The sequence below is a fragment of the Takifugu rubripes genome, chromosome 3, assembly GCF_901000725.2.
Source record: "Takifugu rubripes chromosome 3, fTakRub1.2, whole genome shotgun sequence".
Taxonomy (NCBI): domain Eukaryota; kingdom Metazoa; phylum Chordata; class Actinopteri; order Tetraodontiformes; family Tetraodontidae; genus Takifugu; species Takifugu rubripes.
Window position 1 is genome coordinate 14,612,798 of NC_042287.1, and position 20,062 is coordinate 14,632,859.

A 20,062-nucleotide genomic window follows, 5' to 3' on the forward strand; every position below is an offset into this window, starting at 1 on the left:
CACACAAACAAGGTGCAAACATTAGCACAAAACCTTTAATATTATCGTCTGACATGATTTCCACAAAGTACCGATTAAGTCCACTTGTCTGAAACCAGCGTTTACATGAGCCGTCGCCACATTCAGGTCGCACAAGCTGCAAAAAAGGACAGTTGCAACATCAGCAGAGAAGCTTATCGCCATTGAATTACACGATAGAGACCAGAAGAGGTGATTGTTCATCCAGAACTAAAAAAAGCGACAGTTAAAGTCCTTCTGAGGGATCTCAGTGGTGGCTTCCCCACAGCTATGTCATTTCTGTCTCATTTCTGGGTTCAGATGATCGAGAAATGTTTGGTGCAGTGTTCGGGGCTCAGCATAAGGGATTTTGTTGCTATCTGCAGTCCAGAAGCTTAAAAAAAAGCTGACCGGCTGATTTGTCGCCACCTGCTGGTCAGGATTGTCATATGCACATAAGAGCTGCAGAGATTTCAAATGACTCCTCAGTTCTTCAACTACTGGTGTCAAGGATGTATTTATACTGACTTTATAATTCAGATTACAGCCGAAATATAATAACTGGTATAATAAAACACCACAAACAGTTGCTACATCTGTGATGATGCTGCTATTTATTTACATATGAAATGATCATTTTGGCAACGTGTTCGGCAGCCGTCACTGCTCATTATGAACATTTTAACGAAACTTTGAAGTCTGCCTAGTGTGTAGATTCGACCCTGAAACAAAGTAAAATGCACAACTGCCCCAAATGTTCAGTATTAAATGCACAAATAATATACCGTAAACATAAATACTTAGAAGCTACAACCATCTGTGGAGCTGACTGACAGGGGATGGATTTTGCACTGTGGTGTGGATGTTTACAAGGTGCACATTCAGTTTTTTCCCAGCAATTTAGTGTGTTAGCATGTGCTAATTAGTCAAAGAGCCAAAACAATCAAGGCTGTGTCTAATACGTGGTTCCATTCAGGGTTCTTAGCTGCCTAAAAAGCTAGCCGCTTTTGTGTTTGACAACTTTAACTTGACAGAAATTTGTAAAAAAAAAAAAAAAAAAAGATCTGCTCCTGCTTCCTGCTAGTACTGGAGGAAAATGCAACCTTACAAACCGACCTTGTTCAATAACAGTTGACTGACTGTGTACTGTGTTTGTTCAGGCTAAATTTAGTTTGGCTTCAGGGAGGACGGATAAAATAGTTTCAAAATAAAATCATATTAAAAAAAAGCAGCAAGGAAGATTTCTTCTGCCAAAAATGGTGCAAATAACAAAAAAACACCATGTTATTGTGAACATTAAGCTCTCACTGCTAATTTAATGCTGAACTTTGGGGTTCCATGATTACAGATTGACTTCCAGGTTAACTTGAAATTAAAGCAACTGGTATTCCTGCTGCATAAACAACATTAAGGCACTAATTATGGACTTAATGCATAAGGAGGTCGCGTCGACGTCCACTTCAACATTGCATAGTTCAACAGGCTGTAACAGGGCTCTCAGTGTCTGGCAGCAGTTCCTCACAAAGGCAAAGTTATGCTACGACCGCTAAAAACAAACTCCTAATGTTGACAACAATCATAATCTACAGTGTTAAGTTATTGTGCATGCATTTGAAAAGCCAAATACAATCATTAGTTTACGTTAGATTAAAAAAGAACCGATCACATTACAATTTGCACGGTTTGTTCCAGTGTTTGGATCTTGTTCATATAAAACACTAAAGCTGTCTCCTTATATTCCTTGTCAGATCTGATATTCACATCAAGGGAAAACAACATTGAGTGGGAGAAACATTTGAGAAAAGGTTCCACCGCTGCTATCAAACCTAAAACCATTTAAATCTTTAACTGACTGAACTCTGGGACAATAAACCCACCATAAATCAGTTTGGTTCTGGGGGCTACACCAGAGAATGCATGTTTTCTATCATTTGCATTTTAATTTTGAAAAGAAAACATCAAATTTATTTTATTTTAATAGGAAGGAATGTATATTTAGGAGCAGAATGCTGCCTAAGATGCTCTCCTGTGTTCATTACGGCTGATTAAGGACTAAAACCAACAATTGTTGGGGTTCATTTCTTTTTGTCACAATTTAGTTTTAAGTTCCTTCATTATCTCTATATTTGTGGGGAATGTCTGCTAAGATTTCTTTTTTTGTTTTACAGTCGATACATAAACAAGATCAAATTTACAGGATAATTAGCAGTTCCAAGGAATTTCAACTGGAAGACCGACAGAGACTCAGCTAACAGCCGAAGCGTGCACAGCAACACGACATGGACGCGTACACATCTGGATAAGGCATCAACACGTTCAAGTTTCATCTAAGACACGAGGAGTGTAAAACACCGTAATAATAAATAGGTTTTTTCTTCTAGGATCTCTAGTGATTTAAAAAGGAGTGATCACCTCACCACAGAGTATCTACATCCGACCATGATTTACAACATCCCTAGATTCTTTGGAATCAAAAGAATATAATCTTAAACTAGCCTCTATACAAAGATAAATGCATGTATATATATTTGCATATATATATATATATATATATATATATATGCATATATATAATTTTTTAAATATAAAAACTTCTAGTTTTGTAACTCATTGTCAAAGCACTGATTAAAGAAACATATTTCATAATCACTCCTTGAAATCAAGGTTGAGGGTTTTAAAAGGCAAATATCACAAGAAAAACGGTCAAAAAATGTAATTTAAAAAAAATGGAACATGTAAACAGGGGTGGGGGGGGTGGGGGGTGGGAAAAGACACACGATGAAGAGTCTGAGAGTGTCTTAGCTGCTGACGCCACCACTCGCAGCCATTTTTGAAAATGCAGCTCAGGCGTCTTCCTGTAGGGGGCGCTAACAGCACTGCTCGTTTTCATCCATGCTCACGCTGCTCTTACGACTGCTGTCCTTCGATGTGTCTGGGGAGACGGACGAGAGCAGGGGGTCCCCCCCTCTGACCGGGGACAGGTTGTCCTCCATGAGGATGTCATTGAGTTTGGAGCCCGGCTTGCCCTGGACGCCGTAGTGACCCTTGGGGAAGTTGGCGTGGCTTTCGTTCAGCTCCAGCGTCCCGGGCGTCTCCGGGGTGCAGGGCGGGTGGTGGGGGTGGAGCGTGTAGATGTCCTGGTGACAGTCCTCCAGGCTGGTCTCCTGCTTAATGCTCCGGATGGCCAGTTCGGCGGAGCAGAGCGCCGAAGATGCGATGGAGATACCGTGAGCCCGCGCCTGCATCTCCAACTCCTGCGGACCACAAACAGCACCGTTGGAGACACTGGGCCATGAAGACTTTCCACATATACACATTTCATGAGCTAAATTTAACAGAGACGCTCTGCTGCTAGACACCCCTGCGACCCAGGTTTACCTGTATCCTCAGCATCAGGTGTCGGTTGGCGTGCTCCAGCTTCTTCTGCCGGTTCTCCAGCTCCTTGGCCCTCTGCTGCTCCCGCTGCAGCTTCCTGATGTAGTCCACGGAGGCCTTCAGGATGGTGCCTTTGTTCCAGCGCATGTCCCTTTGAGTGACGCACAAACGGGCCGTTATTTTGCAGTGATGTCATTTCCCACAGAAAAATTCACGTTGGAGCTATTTAAGAGAAATGTTCCTGCGGTGGCTCCAGGGCTGAGGGGGTGGGGGGGGGGGCTGATGGGGTCAGAAGAGGTGGACACTGGGATCACAAGCAGTCATAAGTTTGACCCCGAGGGTCCCGAGAAGCCCAGAGGTCCCCGATGTCCCGAATCAATTGTCCCGGGATGATGTTGCCCCCCTCCCACCAAAACCTGCAGCCACACGGCTCAGCGAGGGTGTCCACCCCTCCCCCCCACCCCCCCACCCGTGAAGCAGCGGTACAGTCGGACAAAGAGGCGATTCTGCTGATTTTTTTGGGTTACATCTACGTGATCAGTCGGGCTGGTGGCGCCTCGTTAGCTTCAGATCAGAACTGGAGGTTGTTTCACACTCAGGCGGCCTCGTGACTCTTTTCGGGACAACCTCACTTATGTGGTTTTTTAAAAAATAAAAATGTTTACAGTGTATAAAGAGAAGACTTACGGGTCGTTGGACTTTGGAATTAAAGTCCCCAATTCTTTGATCCGATCGTTGATGTTGAATCGCCGTCGTCTCTCAACTACAAAGGAAGACAGGAGAAGGTGCAGAGGTCAGAGGTTTAATGGGGAGAAGTGTTTCAATGCCATGAAAGCCCAAAAGTAGCGTACTCAGATTGTGGTTGTCCTTCTTCTGTCTTTCCTTCGCCATTGCTCTGACCTCAGCTTCTGGAACAAATTGGGCTGGATTACCAATACAATCAAACATGTCTCCAAGTGCAGAGGAAGCTAACAGAAGTGGAGCTGGGCTCTGGTTCTGGAGGTGCATGACCCACACGTACCCACAGGGAACCCTTCAGGCCTTTGATAGTTTTCAAATTTGCCACAGGATCCAGATTTGTCCAGCATGTGCATGATGGCCGGGGATTGTGAAACTATACGGCCAGAAAGAAATCAGTGTCAATATGTGCAGAATGGACCCAGGTGCAAAGAGGCTAAAATCAGGAGTGGATCACAGGAACTGGACTGAATATAAGGATGCACAAAAGCCCGGAGAGCAGAGTCTTCAGGAAGAGGAGTCAATCCTGCTGCTTACCGGAGTATTCCCTTTTGATGTTGGGCAGGTTGGCAGGGCAGGAGTTGCTGATGGGCAGACCCTGCTGGGGCATTCCCTGGTTTCCGTACATGTCCATCAGATTAGCAGGAACCGGGATCTGGAGACATCAGGGACAAATGTGTGAGAACAGATCAGATGCTGGTCCACTTTGGCCCATTGCAGGGTTTTAAGTATGCCAGGCACCGTGTTAGCCATCTGCAGTCCTGGATCCATCAGGCCCAGCATGTCGTCACTGTAACTGGACTCCAGGCTAATGATGTCATCGATGACATCATCCATCTAGGCACAGAATCACATCTCAGATCAAATCTATCGTTACGTAAAACTCCTGTCAGTAAAGGCGGCCGCACCTCTTTCTCGCAGTTAGCGTTCAAGGACAGTAAGGCCATAGGGCTGTTGGGGGCGCTGTTGCCCGGCCCTGGCGGCATGCCCCCGTGGTCAGAGGACTGGCTCTGGCAGGGCAAGCTCAACACCTGCGAGCCGAGTTTACCCAGGTAGCGCTTGACCTGCTGCTGCTGCGAGCGCTGGATGTGGTACTTGGTGGGGTTCTCCAGGTGAGTCTGGACCTGGCACAGGAAGCAGAACAGGGCGGTCCGTTTAGATCAGATTATACAGACTCGGGAGAATCTTTTATCAGCGGAAAAAGACTGTAAAAACCCTTTGGTGATAAGTGTTGTGTTACTAAAATAGCAGATTTCAAAGGCTTCAATTCAGGACTGTCGAGTTTCTTTGACTGCAGCTTCTTCACATTTATAGCCCACTTAGAAATCCAAACAGATGCGCACGCTGGTGTCTCCACTGCATCCATCTGACTCCTAAATCAAGCACTGAGGAGTGAGGAGCTAAAGCTGATGAAACTTGGGAGAAATTAAATAAAGCAACGCTGCTTCCAGCTCACAGTTGAGCTCTATATTTAACCCTTCCCGTTAGCGCTAATGCTATTAGCAGCATAGCTTCCCTGTTTAGTTTTTTCTTTTTAAGTGACAACGCAAAGTTTATTATTAAATGCACACACAGCTTAATTTGTAGATCTTGTATAAACCTATTCCACAAAAAGGGAAACTTACCTCATAGGGGTGATATCCCAGCATCTCGAGCATTTTTAACAGTGAGCGGATCGGTCCAAATTAAACCTCAACCACACAAGAACTCCGCTTTTCCAGCCTAAACTAATAAGTTGGGGAGCTGCTCGCCGCTGGCTTGCAGCAGAAAGACTGAGCCTGGAAGGACAGAGACCTCCTGCTCATCTTTTAAAGGCCAGTGAAGGAATTAGTTATGCATGTCAGGGAACGGCTGCGAAGCACAATGAGCTTTTTCAAATTTCTGTTGTTATATGTAAAATCTGAATTTACCCCTTTATGGTGTGTCACTTGATGTGAGGATGTGGTGCTAACAGTTAGCCCCTTTGTTTTGCATGCCCGGGGCGCTCGCTTTGCCACAACTCCATTTTTTCCCTTCTTCGCCCTCTCAGCCCTGTGGATGCTGGTGCATCCAATTCAGCACAACACAGACAATAACTCTGTTTGTTTGCCCCTCTGCTCCGCACGTCTCAAAGTCGCTCCTCCAAGCGCCCGCTTCGGACGAAGCGCACCTAAAAATCCAGTGAATCGAGATTCTCGGCTTTTTTTCTTTTCTTTTTTATTCGTGGGGTTTAAGCTCAGAGGATTTGGGTTCATTAGGAGAGCTCAGGATGTCGGAGCCGTTTGGTGAACTCTGGGCCGTTTCTGTGAAATTCCTTTTGTCTGTGCTCCGTGGCTTTTCCAAGAATGCGCGATAAGATGTGGAATAACTGCCGATCAAGTCTCACCGCTTGAACACTGTCTGCTGAGGCACCTGTGAAGGTGTCGCAACGAACTTTAGGAAGGTAAATATTGGGCTCTGCTGGACCGTGACTGTCAGAACAAAGCCTGCTCACAGCGGGGGGGGCTCATGTGAGAGGGTGATTTACATACGTCCCCCCAGGTGAGACTGAGACCACCTGCAGCTGTAAATCCTCACCGCAGGGTTGAAGTCGACGTAGTGGCAGCACGTGACGGCCTCATAAACCAGTCTGGCTTTGAGCTCGAGTCCTGGAGGGACTCGTTAGTGCTGGTCTGATGATGATGGAGGCACTTTAAAATCATTACTGCCATCAAATGATAACATTCTGAGGATAATTCCCCTCTGTTACCATCTTGGAATTATGACTCAGCACTTTTACCGACCAACTTTTTGCAAAAATTCACGATTTTTACACAAAATCAAATGATTTGGCGCGCACCTGCGACTGATGGGTCATTAAACTATTACCCATCATCCGTATTGATTCAGTAAGTTGTGTCGTGTTGATTATTAATCTAATCATGATAATCTAATGTGGAAGGAGGACGTTTGATGCCTCATCTGTACAGAGACGGAACATTTATGACACACCAGGAAACTGGATGAGCTGTTCGAATGAAGAGGAACCAAACGTGACACTTGGATTTAGCCACTGGAATGTCTCCGATTCGGAACCCTTGAAGGAGGAACCGAAACCCCGGCTGCCATCGGAGGGCTGCGACCTCTCCCCTCAATGGCTGCACGTGCACGCGTGGAAAGGGTATAGACCCATCTGGTGGAGGCTAAGAGCGAACTGGACTTGGTGTCACGTGACCTTTCCCCTTTTGAAGTGCTGGAGAAACTGGAAAGGTACCGGTCTCCTCTCTGTCACGCCGACCCCGACCTGAGACATTTCTGCCACTGGGGGTCACTAAAGCACAGCCGTGACCGTTGGAACGATTTGGAGGTTCTCGGAAGATGTCGGACTTTAGAATGTTTTAAAGTGATTAGGAAAAAAAAGACTACCAAAACAGCAGTTTTATCCATCGAGCTGCTTTCAGCAGGGCTGTGGGATCCGTTTGAGTGTGTGAGAACGTTCACGTGTGGCGCAGCTTCACTTTGCTCCTGCGCTCCTGTAACCTCCTGACCTTTACTGGGTCTGGATCACAAGGCTGAAAATCAGTGCATAACATACGCACACACAGAAGCATCTTTGTTGCTGCAACTGCGTCTCTGTCTGTCTGTCTGTGTCCTCACACACACACACACACACGCACACACACACACACACACACACACACACACACACACACACACACACACACACACACACACACACACACAGACAGGGACAGCTTAAAACTCAGGTCTCTTATAAAAGCATATTAATCACAGAGCCAGAGGCGTGATTGTGACCCCTCTTACTCACTGACTTCAGGTCGACATGTTTGAATGTGGCTGGTTGAGGCTTAAAGACTTTAAGGCCCTTCTGTTGACATTTGGCTGGACGGATATAAACATGATGAAAGCCTTGTACCTCCGCATGGCTAATAAACATGTAATAATCCTTAATCGAGGGCCTTGTTATTACTTTTGTCACCAATAAGTGCCGAGGAAAACGACCTGCTTCTTGTTAGAAGTCGGAGAGGGGATTCCCTGGGAATGGATTCTATACTTTAAGTTGCAATATATAATGAGATAAAGAGGCCTTTTGAACTGTCCCACACTGGGACACGTGTCTCAAGCATGTAACAGACGTCACACCAGCCACCACATTTTATATACGTGAATCAACAACACTTGTTTATCGGTCCCTTTTCAGACGTCAACAGACCAAAACGCGGCCCCGGAGTCTCAGGTGCCCCCTGCAGACATGAGCACAAGTGTCCCCGCTGGACTTGCAGAGGACACTGGTTTTGTTTTCTTTTCATGGATGCTTTGGACGATTCCAGGATACATTAAGAAGAATGGACCCGTTTGTTACAGGGGCCAGAAGAATGGAGCACTTTGTCCCGGTTAAGCTGCCAGCATGTTCTGTGGAACTCACAGACATCAACGGCGTGATGAAGAGACACTTGGCATGATGCGAACCCTCAGGAAACACAAACGATCCCCCCCCCAATGTGAAACACTGAGTTAAACTTCTCATGAAGGGAGAAAAGAGGCGCGGCCTGAGTAAATTGGCTACAATCTCCCATCAACACACGCACAGAGAACAAAGAACATTTCTGTTAACAGTCTGAGCGCGTTAATACACGAGTGAACCTAAATGAGACATCTGAGCGCTCTTTCTGGACGTATACGAGATATACGGGACGTATGAATTGTATAATCCCCCAAAAACCTGCGACATGTTCGGACTGGAAGGGTCCTTAGTTCATTTTATGGCCCATTAATCTGATGAAAGAAAATATCTAGAAACGTTTTTTTTTTTAACCCTTTCAGGAAGTTGTCCGACGTACATTTCAAAGCGCTGTTTTTTTCCCTCCTAAATATGCCATGGAATGAAAGCGGTGGGGCTAATTACGAGCATTCTTCGCTGAATTAGCCTTCAGTGTGTGGTAAGGCTGTGCTCGCCTTTGTCTTGATCCCTAAACTGATCCCTTACTTATTCCCTATAAGGTCAGAGGTCACTTGGTTAATTAGGGGTCCAATCAGTCTTTAGATAAACTCATCTGAGCTTAATGTTTGCACTTTTTGAGGTCTCGCAGCTCTGCCTGGTACCCCTGAGCCGTGTGTGGACTCTGCTAATCTACCCACAGACAGGGGCGCAGGTTAACCCAGCTCAACAGCGCCAAGCTGGACCAGCTTTCTTTCTTTCTTTTTCTTTTTTTTTTACATTTGAGGACTTCAGTCAATGAAGAATGTCTGTAAGCTCTCATCAAGGCAAAAAGCATGAAACTAAATACTCAAACTGAGTGTATTGTACACAAGGTCAGAGGGAGGGGGTGGCCCTAAATCTCTCAAAGAGCTGCAGATTATTAAGTATAAGCAATGTTTACGCTGGGCGGGGGGGTGGACTGTAGCTGTCAGTCACTGCTGCCCATGCCACACACATCCAGGGTGATGAAAGTGTGGCAGAGCAAGCAGCCATGAAATCCCCCGGTGCTGTTGATGTGTTGTGGGTGGATTTGGTCAAAGATTACACAAAGCTCCAAATAAAACTTCTCTTTACCATTCAAGGATTACGAAACTGCCCTTAAAACAGCCACGTTTCAGTCAGAGACTCCTAATAATCGACCGCTTATTCATTCACACAACAGCGGCAACGTTTTCGCATCGTTCGAGCAGGTTTTAGCTATTTCCCAGCAATCGCGGATTAATTATTTGCGCAACCAAAACCACTGGATGTGTCATTATTTTTTATCATTCTGACGAGAATTCAGAATTTCTAAAAAGAAACGTGTCCTTAACAGTAACTGCTCATCATTTCTGAACCCTTAAAGCAGGCAGAAGTTCAGAAAGAGTTCAGAAACACACAATTTTAGGATGGAACTCGCTCCACCAAGCAGCGTGTGTGTGTGTGTGTGTGGGATGACCTTTTATCTCCCATAAATAGGTATGCGTGTGAATGTTCTCGACACATATCCGCCAAAATGTGTTTCATAAAAGTCTTAAGTCTAAATCTTAAAAAACACCAAGGTTGCTTAATTGCCACTAATCAGCGATTGAAAGGAACATTTACCGGAAAATAAGTCAAGCGGGACAAACAACAACATCTAAACACAAAAGCAGCATATCTCTGACAAAGTTGGACGAAGATCAAGCAGCTCTCGCGCGTACGCTGTAATTAAAGAGATACAACTTACCCCAACGCCTCGTTAAAGTGAGCACAATGGCCTCTACTCGTACAGAAAAAGCTTAGCGGGCTCCTGTCCCTTGGACTGCCAAGGAATCAAAGCTACGAAAAGATGTGAATCTAGCTGAGCAAATAGGATTAAAGATGGCTAAATCCAAATGGCTGGAAGCACAGCATGCATTCAGGAGGAATTCTCTCGGGAAAGATAATCCCCGTATACGCATTTTAACACACTTCACTCACTTCTGTGTTTTTTTGCACACAGTCATAGTAAAACCATAATTGCCTCAGTAACCACACACACACACACACATGCTAATAAACTCTATAAATACGGAGCCACCTCCACCGTTGAGACTGCAACAGTGACACATTAAATCCAGAGGTGAAAAACTGACACACAGACGTGAATAACTTTGACTCATCTGCTTCATCTCCGCCCTCCTGCTGGGCCGCTCGCACGCAACAGCCGCTCCTGCTCACCTTCAGCACCTCCATCGGCACCTGAGCGACAGGTGGCAGGCTGGCCGGGATGCTGACGCCGATGGCGGGCGTCTGGGCCGTGCCCGTCTGCGGGTACTGCGCGGCCTGCTGCCTCTGCTGCTCCCGCCGCTCCTGCTCCTGCAGCTGCTCCCGCATCAGCTGTTGCCGCAGCAGGATGCGCGACGTCATGGCCGAGGAGCCCAGCGGGGGTTTGGAGGACCCATGCTGCTCCGACAAGCTGGTTTGAGGGGAGAGATGAGAGACGTCAGATGAGTGCGCAGAGGCGGCAGGGATGCGAGGCGAGACAGAGGTGGAGGAAAAAAAGACAAGAAGGGGAAAGCAGAGAGGGTACGGGTAGGTCACACGAGGAAAGAGAGGTCAAGCAGCGAGGAGAAATAACGGAGCAGACAGGAAGAAGAAAGAGTTAATACAAGGGTGATTGAAGGGCCAGAGATCTGAGAGAAACGTTGACCTTTGTGGAAAGGTTTCACCCCCTAGTGGCCCGGATGGGTATGGCAGCCTCTTCACAACGCCGTTTGCGGTTATGTCACACGTTTGTGCACCGAGTGCTCGTGATTAGCGTAGAAGATCTGACGCTTGAGGCTCCACACAGACGTTCCACAGCTTAGACGGAACAAGCAGAGAAGGATACCCCACAGGGGTCCGTGGGGCCGTGGATGCACAAGGATAACCTGGAGAATTTCCCGGCCCTAGTCCATCTAATGACAGTGCCTTACTTTGAAAATCAATGTTTATTAATAAACAGTTGCTGCTGTACTATATAAAACGTAAAGGCGACCAGATACATTTCCAGCCGCTCCCCAAAAGGGGAAGCGCTTTATTTGTAGACGTCTGCATCAGTTTTCCCGACTCTCTTGACTTCAGACAGCTCGCTGCTCTCCAGACAGCTCCGCACTCCTAAAATAGAGAAACTCTGCTGAAGCAGAAGTTGTCGGTGCGAAGCCTTCATCGACTGAATGATCCCACTGACAAAACCCGCTAAAATGTCTGGCCAATCCAGCTGTGCAGTAATCGCACTAATTAGCCGGTGGAGTCAAACACAGCTTCAGCCGACAGCATTTTCAGCTGGTGTTGAGCCCCAACATACCATAACCCCCCCCCCCTTGACCGCTGTGTATAATCTCACTGTTTCAGGCCCCTCCCACTGAACCCTGCCAAAGAGCGCAAAGGCTATAAAAAGAAAAATGGCGTTAATCAACGAGCAATAATGCAGCTTTAAAAGAGGAGCGCGGAAGTTTTATTTTCTTCCTTTGAACCTTGACAGAATCAGCTTTAATGTCCATAATTCCATTGTCTGTCTGACTCTGGCTGATTTTGTTTCCTTTCATCTTTCAGTTTCAAACAAAAGTCCCAGGAACAGCTTTTTCTTAAATTCTAGAGCCAGAAAAGAATCCTTTGATTTTTTTTTCTTTAATCTGCTTTTATAAGTCTCTGTGTTGTTAGGTTGAATTCTTTTAAAATAGCAAGTGTAAAACACAACATGGCAGCACACACGTATGCACACACGTCATTTTGACAGGCGCTATTCTCATAAATCCTTAAAATAAAAGAGTAAAATCACACCTTTACAGGCTGCATGAGAAATCACACTGTCAAAGTCACCGGCAGCAACAACAGCATCTCAGGGGTGTTAAACAACTCTACCTTCAGATTTAAAACCTTCTGCACTTCAAACAAGCCAGAGAATCTCTCTCCGAGCTCATGACCCTGCGTTAAAGTTGGGATTTAAATATTTTCGCAGCACTGTCAGTGAGTTTTCCTTTATATCTACTATAGAAATCAGGACCATAAAGAGGCGACATTCCAAAGATGGCAAATGACACTTCTTTAGAGTCCTTGTGTCTTCCATAAATGAGGAGGATCTACCATCATCTATGCTGGAGCCACTGGAATTATGGTGATGATGGTGACAAATGTCGTTTTTTTTTATAGAAAGTAGCTTTCATTTAGTTCTGCTGCTGAGACTTGATGTGATAGACCTTATAGAAATTATATCACTATCGGATGCCTATAGGCAAAGACGATGACTCGGTAGTCCCCTCTAGTGGACAAATGGCGTAACAACAAAACTTCATTACATACTTTAATAAACACGGGAATTCAGCAACTGGAGGATCATTTTCTCCGCAGCACCTCATTATTTTCATGATTTGTTTTATTTCCAGTGTGAACATGCATCAAATTTAAAATACTTAAAATCAACAGAGGCTTCAAAGTCATCTCTGTATCACTCCATCATATTTGTATTCTTTATTAGTCCAAACAGGATCGTAGATGGAGGTGAGATTTTTTTAAAAGATGCTACTTTTTGCATCCAGGCAATACTAAACCAAAAAGGGGTGAATTCAGGGTTCAATCAAACAAATCGCTGAGCTGCTCCTGGAATATAATGTGGAGAGATAACAGCTAACAGAGCTGTCAAAGTGATCGCAGCCAAAACAACTGATAACAACTATTATAACTGCTGTGTTTTCACTACTGTAAAAATTTTTACAACACTTTTATGATTATCATAGTTTTATGAAGGCTGCATTTATTTGTGACAGTTGAACATAATCATTCAAATGTACATCTCCCGTCTTTAGATTAATCTGGAACCAAACACGACAACAGCTACTTAATTAAAGTTCACACCTAAAACGAGCCAAACCCTTTTCTCAATGACGACGCCGCTAACACTCTGACTGTACGCTCACCCACGCACGCATGTCAAACACATGCTCATGCCGCCAGTATCACTGGCGTCCATACTCACTGAGAGTTAAATGAGCAGGGTCTGTACACTTGCACTCCCACGGCCTCCATGTTTGTTTGTTTTTTCCTGAAGGTGCACCACCCGCCCTTGGACGCCAGTGAAAGTCATGCTGGTGTGTCACGGGGGGGAGGCTCCAAGGCCTGGCCTGGAATCTCCAATCGCCACTCAGAGCCCGGCAGAGGGTCCAGCCCCATCTGGTGGAACGACGGGGCAGCGGAGAGACCGTGGATGTGCTTTGAACATGCTCTTCCCTCAGCCCAGATATTGTTTCACACAGGGACAGGTGCTGCTGCTGCACTCTGGGTTAAGAAAGTGCACGTGCAAGTGTTCCACCAGCATTCTAAACACACCTGACTCCTCAGGCAGTGCTGAATGTGATCCAGTGTAACACAAACTGCACACAGGAAGACTTTAAATGTCATTTGACCCAATAAATCTCCTCACAGTCGGGCCGCGATGTGTAATAACTGTGCTATAAATGGATGACTGCTGAAATTTATGGCAGCCGGCTGCGATGCTAAAACGCCGTCCCTCTGCGCGATGAGCGCATGTGTTTGTTCTTCTGGGCGCAGGTGTCTTGTTCACACATTACATCAGAGACTTGCAGGCGACGAATCTTCACCCAGGGGGTCGTGACCCTGGTGATGCGTTCATTCACGGCAGCAGGCGTTAGCCCAGCTAACGCTAAGTCTAGACCGTCGATTCTGCAGGTTCAAGGTGAGAACTGAGACGGGCTGACTGCAGGTGAGTCGGCGTCCCAGGTGAAGGCGTCAGGGCTCTGTATTTACATTGGTGCAACTTGTTAAACATACAGCGCCTGTGCTTCACACACAGAGAGAAGGTCATCAAAAGTCAACAGCCGGCGGTCACCAAAGAAACAAACGCCTCAGAACATCGGCGGCGCCCTGTCAGACTACCATCCCGTTGAGCCGCGACACAAAACACCATTACTTGATGAATACGTTGAGTTTGCTTGACACTTTTAGATTTAGCGGTGTGAGTTTGACAACAGACAAAGCTGGCAAAGCATCCAAAAATACAATCAAGTTCTTTGGATGTCATTTTTAGAACGCCAAGAGAAGTTGGGATAACTCAAATGACCGGGGTGTTATTTCTGTGAGGCGCCTGCGCCACCTTCATGCACAGTCAAGGGGAGAACAGGCAGACGTAAACACTCACACAGCACATTGAGATATGAGACACTGGAACGATGATGTTATACCGACACCGTGAAGGTGACGCCAGCAGGTGACGCGAGCGACAAAATATCATCTCACCACAACTTTTATACATTTCAGCCACGAAGCCTGACAGATGTTCCAGACAAGATACAGCACTTATCTTTTCACACCATGTTTGGCAGAGTTTAAGGCGCTAACCTGCCAATAACAGTAAGTGAAAACCTGTGACGTACGCAACGCTGTAGTTCCCACCGTTGGCCGACAGAGGTCAGCAGAGATCACACACGGCAGATTTAACGCCTTTTTCAAAATCTGCTGTTGGTTTCCATGGAATTTTAAGTGGAGCGCACACATGTGCAGCAAACACAGGCGCGAATGAAGAACAAATGATGAGGAAGTGGTCGCTACTGCAGAGCGATTCCATCATCTGTGCAGCCAGAACACCTGCCTGTGTCACTTTGCCCTTCGGTCCATCTTAGATCTTGGATGAACCTTTGGCTTCTCTGGTTTCTGGGACACCCTACCTGAGCTCGCTGTCCCTGACATCAACTTTAATAACCCCTGTGAAGCTCTGCAAAAATGAGCCACTGCAGAGCTGAATTTATTCATGATGGGATGGGATTAGTCAGTCAGTCAGAGGAGCTCAGACCCTGAATCACGTTGGACCAGAATTTGCCGAGACGGCAGGTATGAAAAGTTTCTCTCGCTCTCGTTTTCAGATATTACACCTCCGCTGCTAAATTTATACAGCTTATTTACACTGCATGGAGGACTAGTTCCTTCACGCGTCTCCCGTCTATATTAGGCACAAAAGTCTGGCGCCGTGTGCAGCCGCCGGCGTCTCCTGTCAAACAGGGAAAAGGCTGAAACCTCGAAGAAAAATGGCACCTTCTCACCCGCTCTGGGTTTAATGTGAGCACCGGCTCAGGTTGGTCCCACTTTTACCCAATTTGCTCATGGTTGTCTTACAACACACTCAGCATGACTGTCGTTGCGCTGGGTCATCCTCATGTGACGGGCTGAGGAAGTGGGACAGAACAAACTTCAGCTTCGTCTATTCTGAAGGAAATGGCTGATAAAAAAGGGAAAAAAATTCCCCGATTCTCCAGTGCAGGCGGCACTGGTTGGCTTGTGCGAGGAGGCCGTCTACCAGCTCTACCAGTCAGTTTGGATTCAGGCCGCGGACGTGTAACGACATTATGCTAATGGGGAAATTAGTTTAATTTTTAACCAAATTGGGTTAAAAGGCCAGGGGCTCTCCAAAAGTTTCTCTTTTCTCTTTTCATTCTTCTGGAAGTTTTTTTGTTTTTGAGTTTTTTTGAGGGGGGAAAAAGCGAATAAAACTGAAACTGAGAGAAGATGTCAGCTGACAGAAGGGAGGAAAACAGATAGCAGGAGTCTCGAAGCATCTGTCTGAACACAGGGGCGCTCTGTCTTCTGCAGCCTGACAATGAAGCCATGCATGCAGCAGAGCGCCAGCATCCCTGCAAACTTCAGCCCGTTAGAGAAGGAGCGGCCATTTAGATTCAGGCACAACGATGGGATCGACACATTTGATTTCTGGAAATACCCTCTGGACGTGAGAATGAAGCTGTTCTCTCATTTATGCCTCCAAAATCACACGTCTGCATATTCTGGCTACACCTCACCCTAAAATCTAATAACAAGCATAAGTGGCTCCAGTGCATCCAATGAGATTAGAACTAAATGGAGTATTGTAAAAACCCCACTGCTGCTCACTTTCCCTTTCTTTATCTTAGGTGTGCTTGAACAATCAGGACCAAAAAAAAGAAAAGAAAAACTGGTTTTCTTAATAGCTTCATCCCTGGAGGGGGGGGGGGGATAGTACACGGACAACATCTGAGGCCCGGTCGTGTCGGGAACTTCCTAAATCTTTAAAGTCTTGTCTGCTTAAGGCTGTCAGGAGAGCAGGAGTCGTGTCAGCGTTGCGTGGCTGCAGTTTCATTTCCAGTATTTCTGTTATGCTAAGCTAATTGTCTCTGGGTCAATGTTAACATGCAGGTCTGGGATGGCGTAGCTCTTCTGCATCTGCAAACATGGTTTTTCTTTTTTGTCAAATAGATAGAACCTGTAAAGATGACATCATTCAGCAGGACTCAGGTGAAAGGTCAAATCCCTCTGGACCCGAGTCAACTGATTCTTTGCTGAAAATAGTTTTCGGGTCAGTCACACGCAGAGTTTTTGTTGATGCCTCAAGACAACAGAGGGATCGTTGAGGCTGCAGCGCTGGTTCACTAAAAGTTTATTAGATCACGATTCTGCGCACTTTCTCCTCGGCCAATGTCCTGAATGGACCCACCTGGCCTCGCCTCAGGTGGATTTAACACATAAACACAGCATATGTGGCAGCAACACTGGACCCTGCGGTTCACCTGCACCGCGACTTGTCCCGGGCGCAGCTGCACACACTGGGTTTTCCTGGGGAACGCGCACGTCATCCTCTCCGGTGACCGGTGCGCTGTTCCACATGCTAATATTTGAAGTTGATGTTGACAGGACAACACCCAAGCGTTGCATAATGATGCCAACAGGATAACAGCGAGGAGCCGCTTCAGAGAGACCAGCTCCACAGAAGGTGGGCGGCAGGGGCGGCGGTGGAGGCACGCACACGCACGGACTCGGGACAACACTTGGAAAATGTGCAGCCCAATTATCACCCGAACACCAAAAGCGCCACAGCGTGGGAAATAACTGTCCTCGGCTTCACAACTGACCTGTTTTTCAACGGTTGACTCTTCAGTTCGTAATACGTCTTCGGCTCCTCTTGAAACTCCTCCCCAACCTCGAAGTCGGGCACTATCCCCGATTCGGACTGCATACCTGCGGAGGTCAACTTCTGGGGGGCAAAAAAGGTTAAACCTCTCCGAAAAGCAGACGGACGGTGTTTGTGCCGCCGTACTTCGCTCAGCACCAACCCGCTGTCACTGCGAGCCGCCTCCGTCCGAGCCCAGGAGCACTGTAGTCCCGCACCACCAACGACACAGCGCTGCCGACGGCCGCCCGGCGCCAGCGAAACTACACCTCCCAGGATGCACCGCGAGCGCCAATGTCAGCGGATATTTGATTGGCTGGAACGTCGGTGGCGATTTTTACAAAGCCGCGTTTGCGATCACAGCGAAAGAGCTATAAAGTTTCATTTCCTTCACGAATTCTTATGCAACGCGAACAGCTGTTAATCGTTACGCTTAATTTAGTGATTAAAACTAAGATGGTGAATATGAGACGCGGCTTGACTGGGAAATAATTATTAACTCATATTTAACTTTTAATACGTCTTTGCATTAATCTTTCAAAGCTGTTAATTTCGTTCAATCGGATAAATGTTTTTAGAACAGATATAATTTTTGAGGAATTTTCTACTTAGTTTTATTGACAGCGTATCAAATTGTTCATTTGCGCGGATATTGTGCTTTGAGACTTTCTATAAATTAATTTTTTTAAGTAACTTTATTGTCAAAAATGCATTTGGATTAAGCTCCCTGAGGACATAATGAAGCTTTTGATTATATAACCTCCCCCGCCTGTGTTACAGATCAAGTTTCAACTCATAAATATCAGTAATAGATCTTTTTACTGCTATCAAATACAACCTTTGAAAATCGATAATGTATATTGTGCAGGGTTTTTATGCGTGGTTAATTTTTGACTAAACTTTTTTTGGTTGCACTTTCTGGTCAGAACCGACCTGACTTTGAGGGTCTGTCCATCTTGGACTCTGTCCTCCCTCTGTGGTTTGACAGACAGCTGATTTGAGCTGGTCCTCCCCTCACCGCCACTGACCGCTCGACCCCCAGAGTTTGGTCTCCTCTAAGGACTCAAATCAACCGCTTGGTGGCGGTATAGAGCTTATAGTGTGGCGATGCAGCGTGGCGGTGGTGGTGGGGGGGTAGTGGAGGGGTTCTCCTTTTCAAATGGAAATTCATGTTCAATATTTGCATTCCCCTCATCCTGCTGAACTGGTTTAGAGTTGCATCTTGCCAATGTAAACTTCATGCAAATGCTTTTTTCCCCCTTAGAAAGTAGACGTGAACCTGGAATCTGTGGATGAAACATGTCGATAGCTTAGATCAAGAACCACAAGGATCATGAGTCAGCAGATAATTTGTCTGAACACGATTGTTGCACCCAGATGTTGTAATGAGGCTCCTGACTGTGCACCACAAGCTAACACACGCTGCCCGAAGGTTGCACAGGCGAAGTCGTTTCCACAGCTACAGCCACAGAGCAGGGATAAAGGAAAGATGCTTTTCACAGGTGTGTGGGGACAAACACAACATGCCTTCACTGTCTGTTGACACACACTCGGGTCTTGCGTGGGACACAGCCGCCAGACTGGTTGCTGACATGTTTGCCAGCTTCCTCTCCATGCAGAGCGGAACCAGAGCGAGATCCTGAAACATGAGACAAAGGCGCCTGAGGAGAAGAAGAAGAACAGCCGACAGAGAGTGGACGTTAATGCTGCTGCTGCTGCTGTGTAAACTAGAATAAAACCACTGGTGAAGGGAAAATAGAAGGGTTTGTTTAGAGGAACATTAAGGATACTTGTCATCTGGTCACACACACACACACACACACACACATACACACACACACGTGTCTGTCTGAGAGCAAATACAAGGAAGTCCACTGTTATTGTCTGGTTCTGAACTCTTTAATTACTGGTGACACTGCTTCATTTGCATGGAGCATCTGCTGAGCAACGTTTGCCTACTTGAGAGCTGCTGATTGGAGCCCACTTTTGTCTTCCCTGCATAAATTAAGGCAGAGACAAAAGCCTTAAATGTATAAAAGAACTGCATGCCTGGAATACGTGCATTCTATGAGTGGAATAAAACAACTTTCCTTAAATTATAGCATTCAACTTTCCGATCGGGGCGAATTTAATGAGGGAAACGCAGTCTTTTGTTTAGTGGAGCATCTTTCTGATGAGGCTCAGTGGACAGATGGTTTCGGGGGATCTTAATGAGGTACTTATTCATGTCTGATGTAACCAATTCAGTGTTTGTGCGCATGTGCGTGTGAGTGTTCAAAATTTACTGTAGCCTGTGAAAACACAACCCAGCTATCTGATCACTGAGCTCCCGTTATAAATCTGCTGCCTCTGTCTTCGGTGTTAGCTGTTCATTTAAATTCACGCTATACAGGCTCGTAAACAGGCCTCTGAATATGAGAGCAGAACGATGGACGGTTCTAGTGTGAGCGGTGCCGAGAGCTGCTGCCTTTGACCCGCATTTCAATGTAGGTCAGCTTCAGGATGACATTAAATGTACGTTGTTTGCGTTTGTGTGCAGCTGGAGGCGATGATGAGACACCTCATGGCCCAACTGTGGGCGT

The 20,062-nt window shown here is 46.2% G+C and overlaps 1 protein-coding gene and 1 long non-coding RNA gene across 5 annotated transcripts; one reads left to right on the plus strand and one right to left on the minus strand.

Moving 5' to 3' along the window:
* Positions 1-8: 8 nt before the first annotated feature.
* Positions 9-17,666, minus strand: LOC101063718 (microphthalmia-associated transcription factor). Of its 3 annotated transcripts, none has more exons than XM_003963494.3 (10): positions 17,443-17,666; positions 10,751-10,988; positions 5,019-5,234; positions 4,852-4,947; positions 4,648-4,765; positions 4,394-4,486; positions 4,224-4,277; positions 4,060-4,135; positions 3,376-3,523; positions 9-3,251 (listed from the first exon to the last, which is right to left on the minus strand). In XM_003963494.3, the coding sequence occupies exons 1-10, from the start codon at positions 17,544-17,546 to the stop codon at positions 2,865-2,867; spliced, it is 1,530 nt and encodes a 509-aa protein (XP_003963543.1). In that variant the 5' UTR covers positions 17,547-17,666; the 3' UTR covers positions 9-2,864. The 3 variants fall into 3 exon arrangements, with proteins under 3 accessions (XP_003963543.1, XP_011600968.1, XP_029689327.1); XM_011602666.2 differs by having other exon boundaries at positions 4,224-4,280; XM_029833467.1 differs by lacking the exons at positions 10,751-10,988; positions 17,443-17,666 and adding an exon at positions 5,736-10,731 and having other exon boundaries at positions 4,224-4,280.
* LOC115249126 (uncharacterized) lies at positions 15,165-19,236 on the plus strand. 2 transcript variants are annotated; one of them, XR_003887811.1, is made up of 3 exons: positions 15,165-15,394; positions 15,513-15,635; positions 17,260-19,236. It is a non-coding gene; the product is annotated as an uncharacterized lncRNA (long non-coding RNA). The 2 variants fall into 2 exon arrangements; XR_003887810.1 differs by lacking the exon at positions 17,260-19,236 and adding an exon at positions 16,790-16,918.
* Positions 19,237-20,062: the final 826 nt, after the last annotated feature.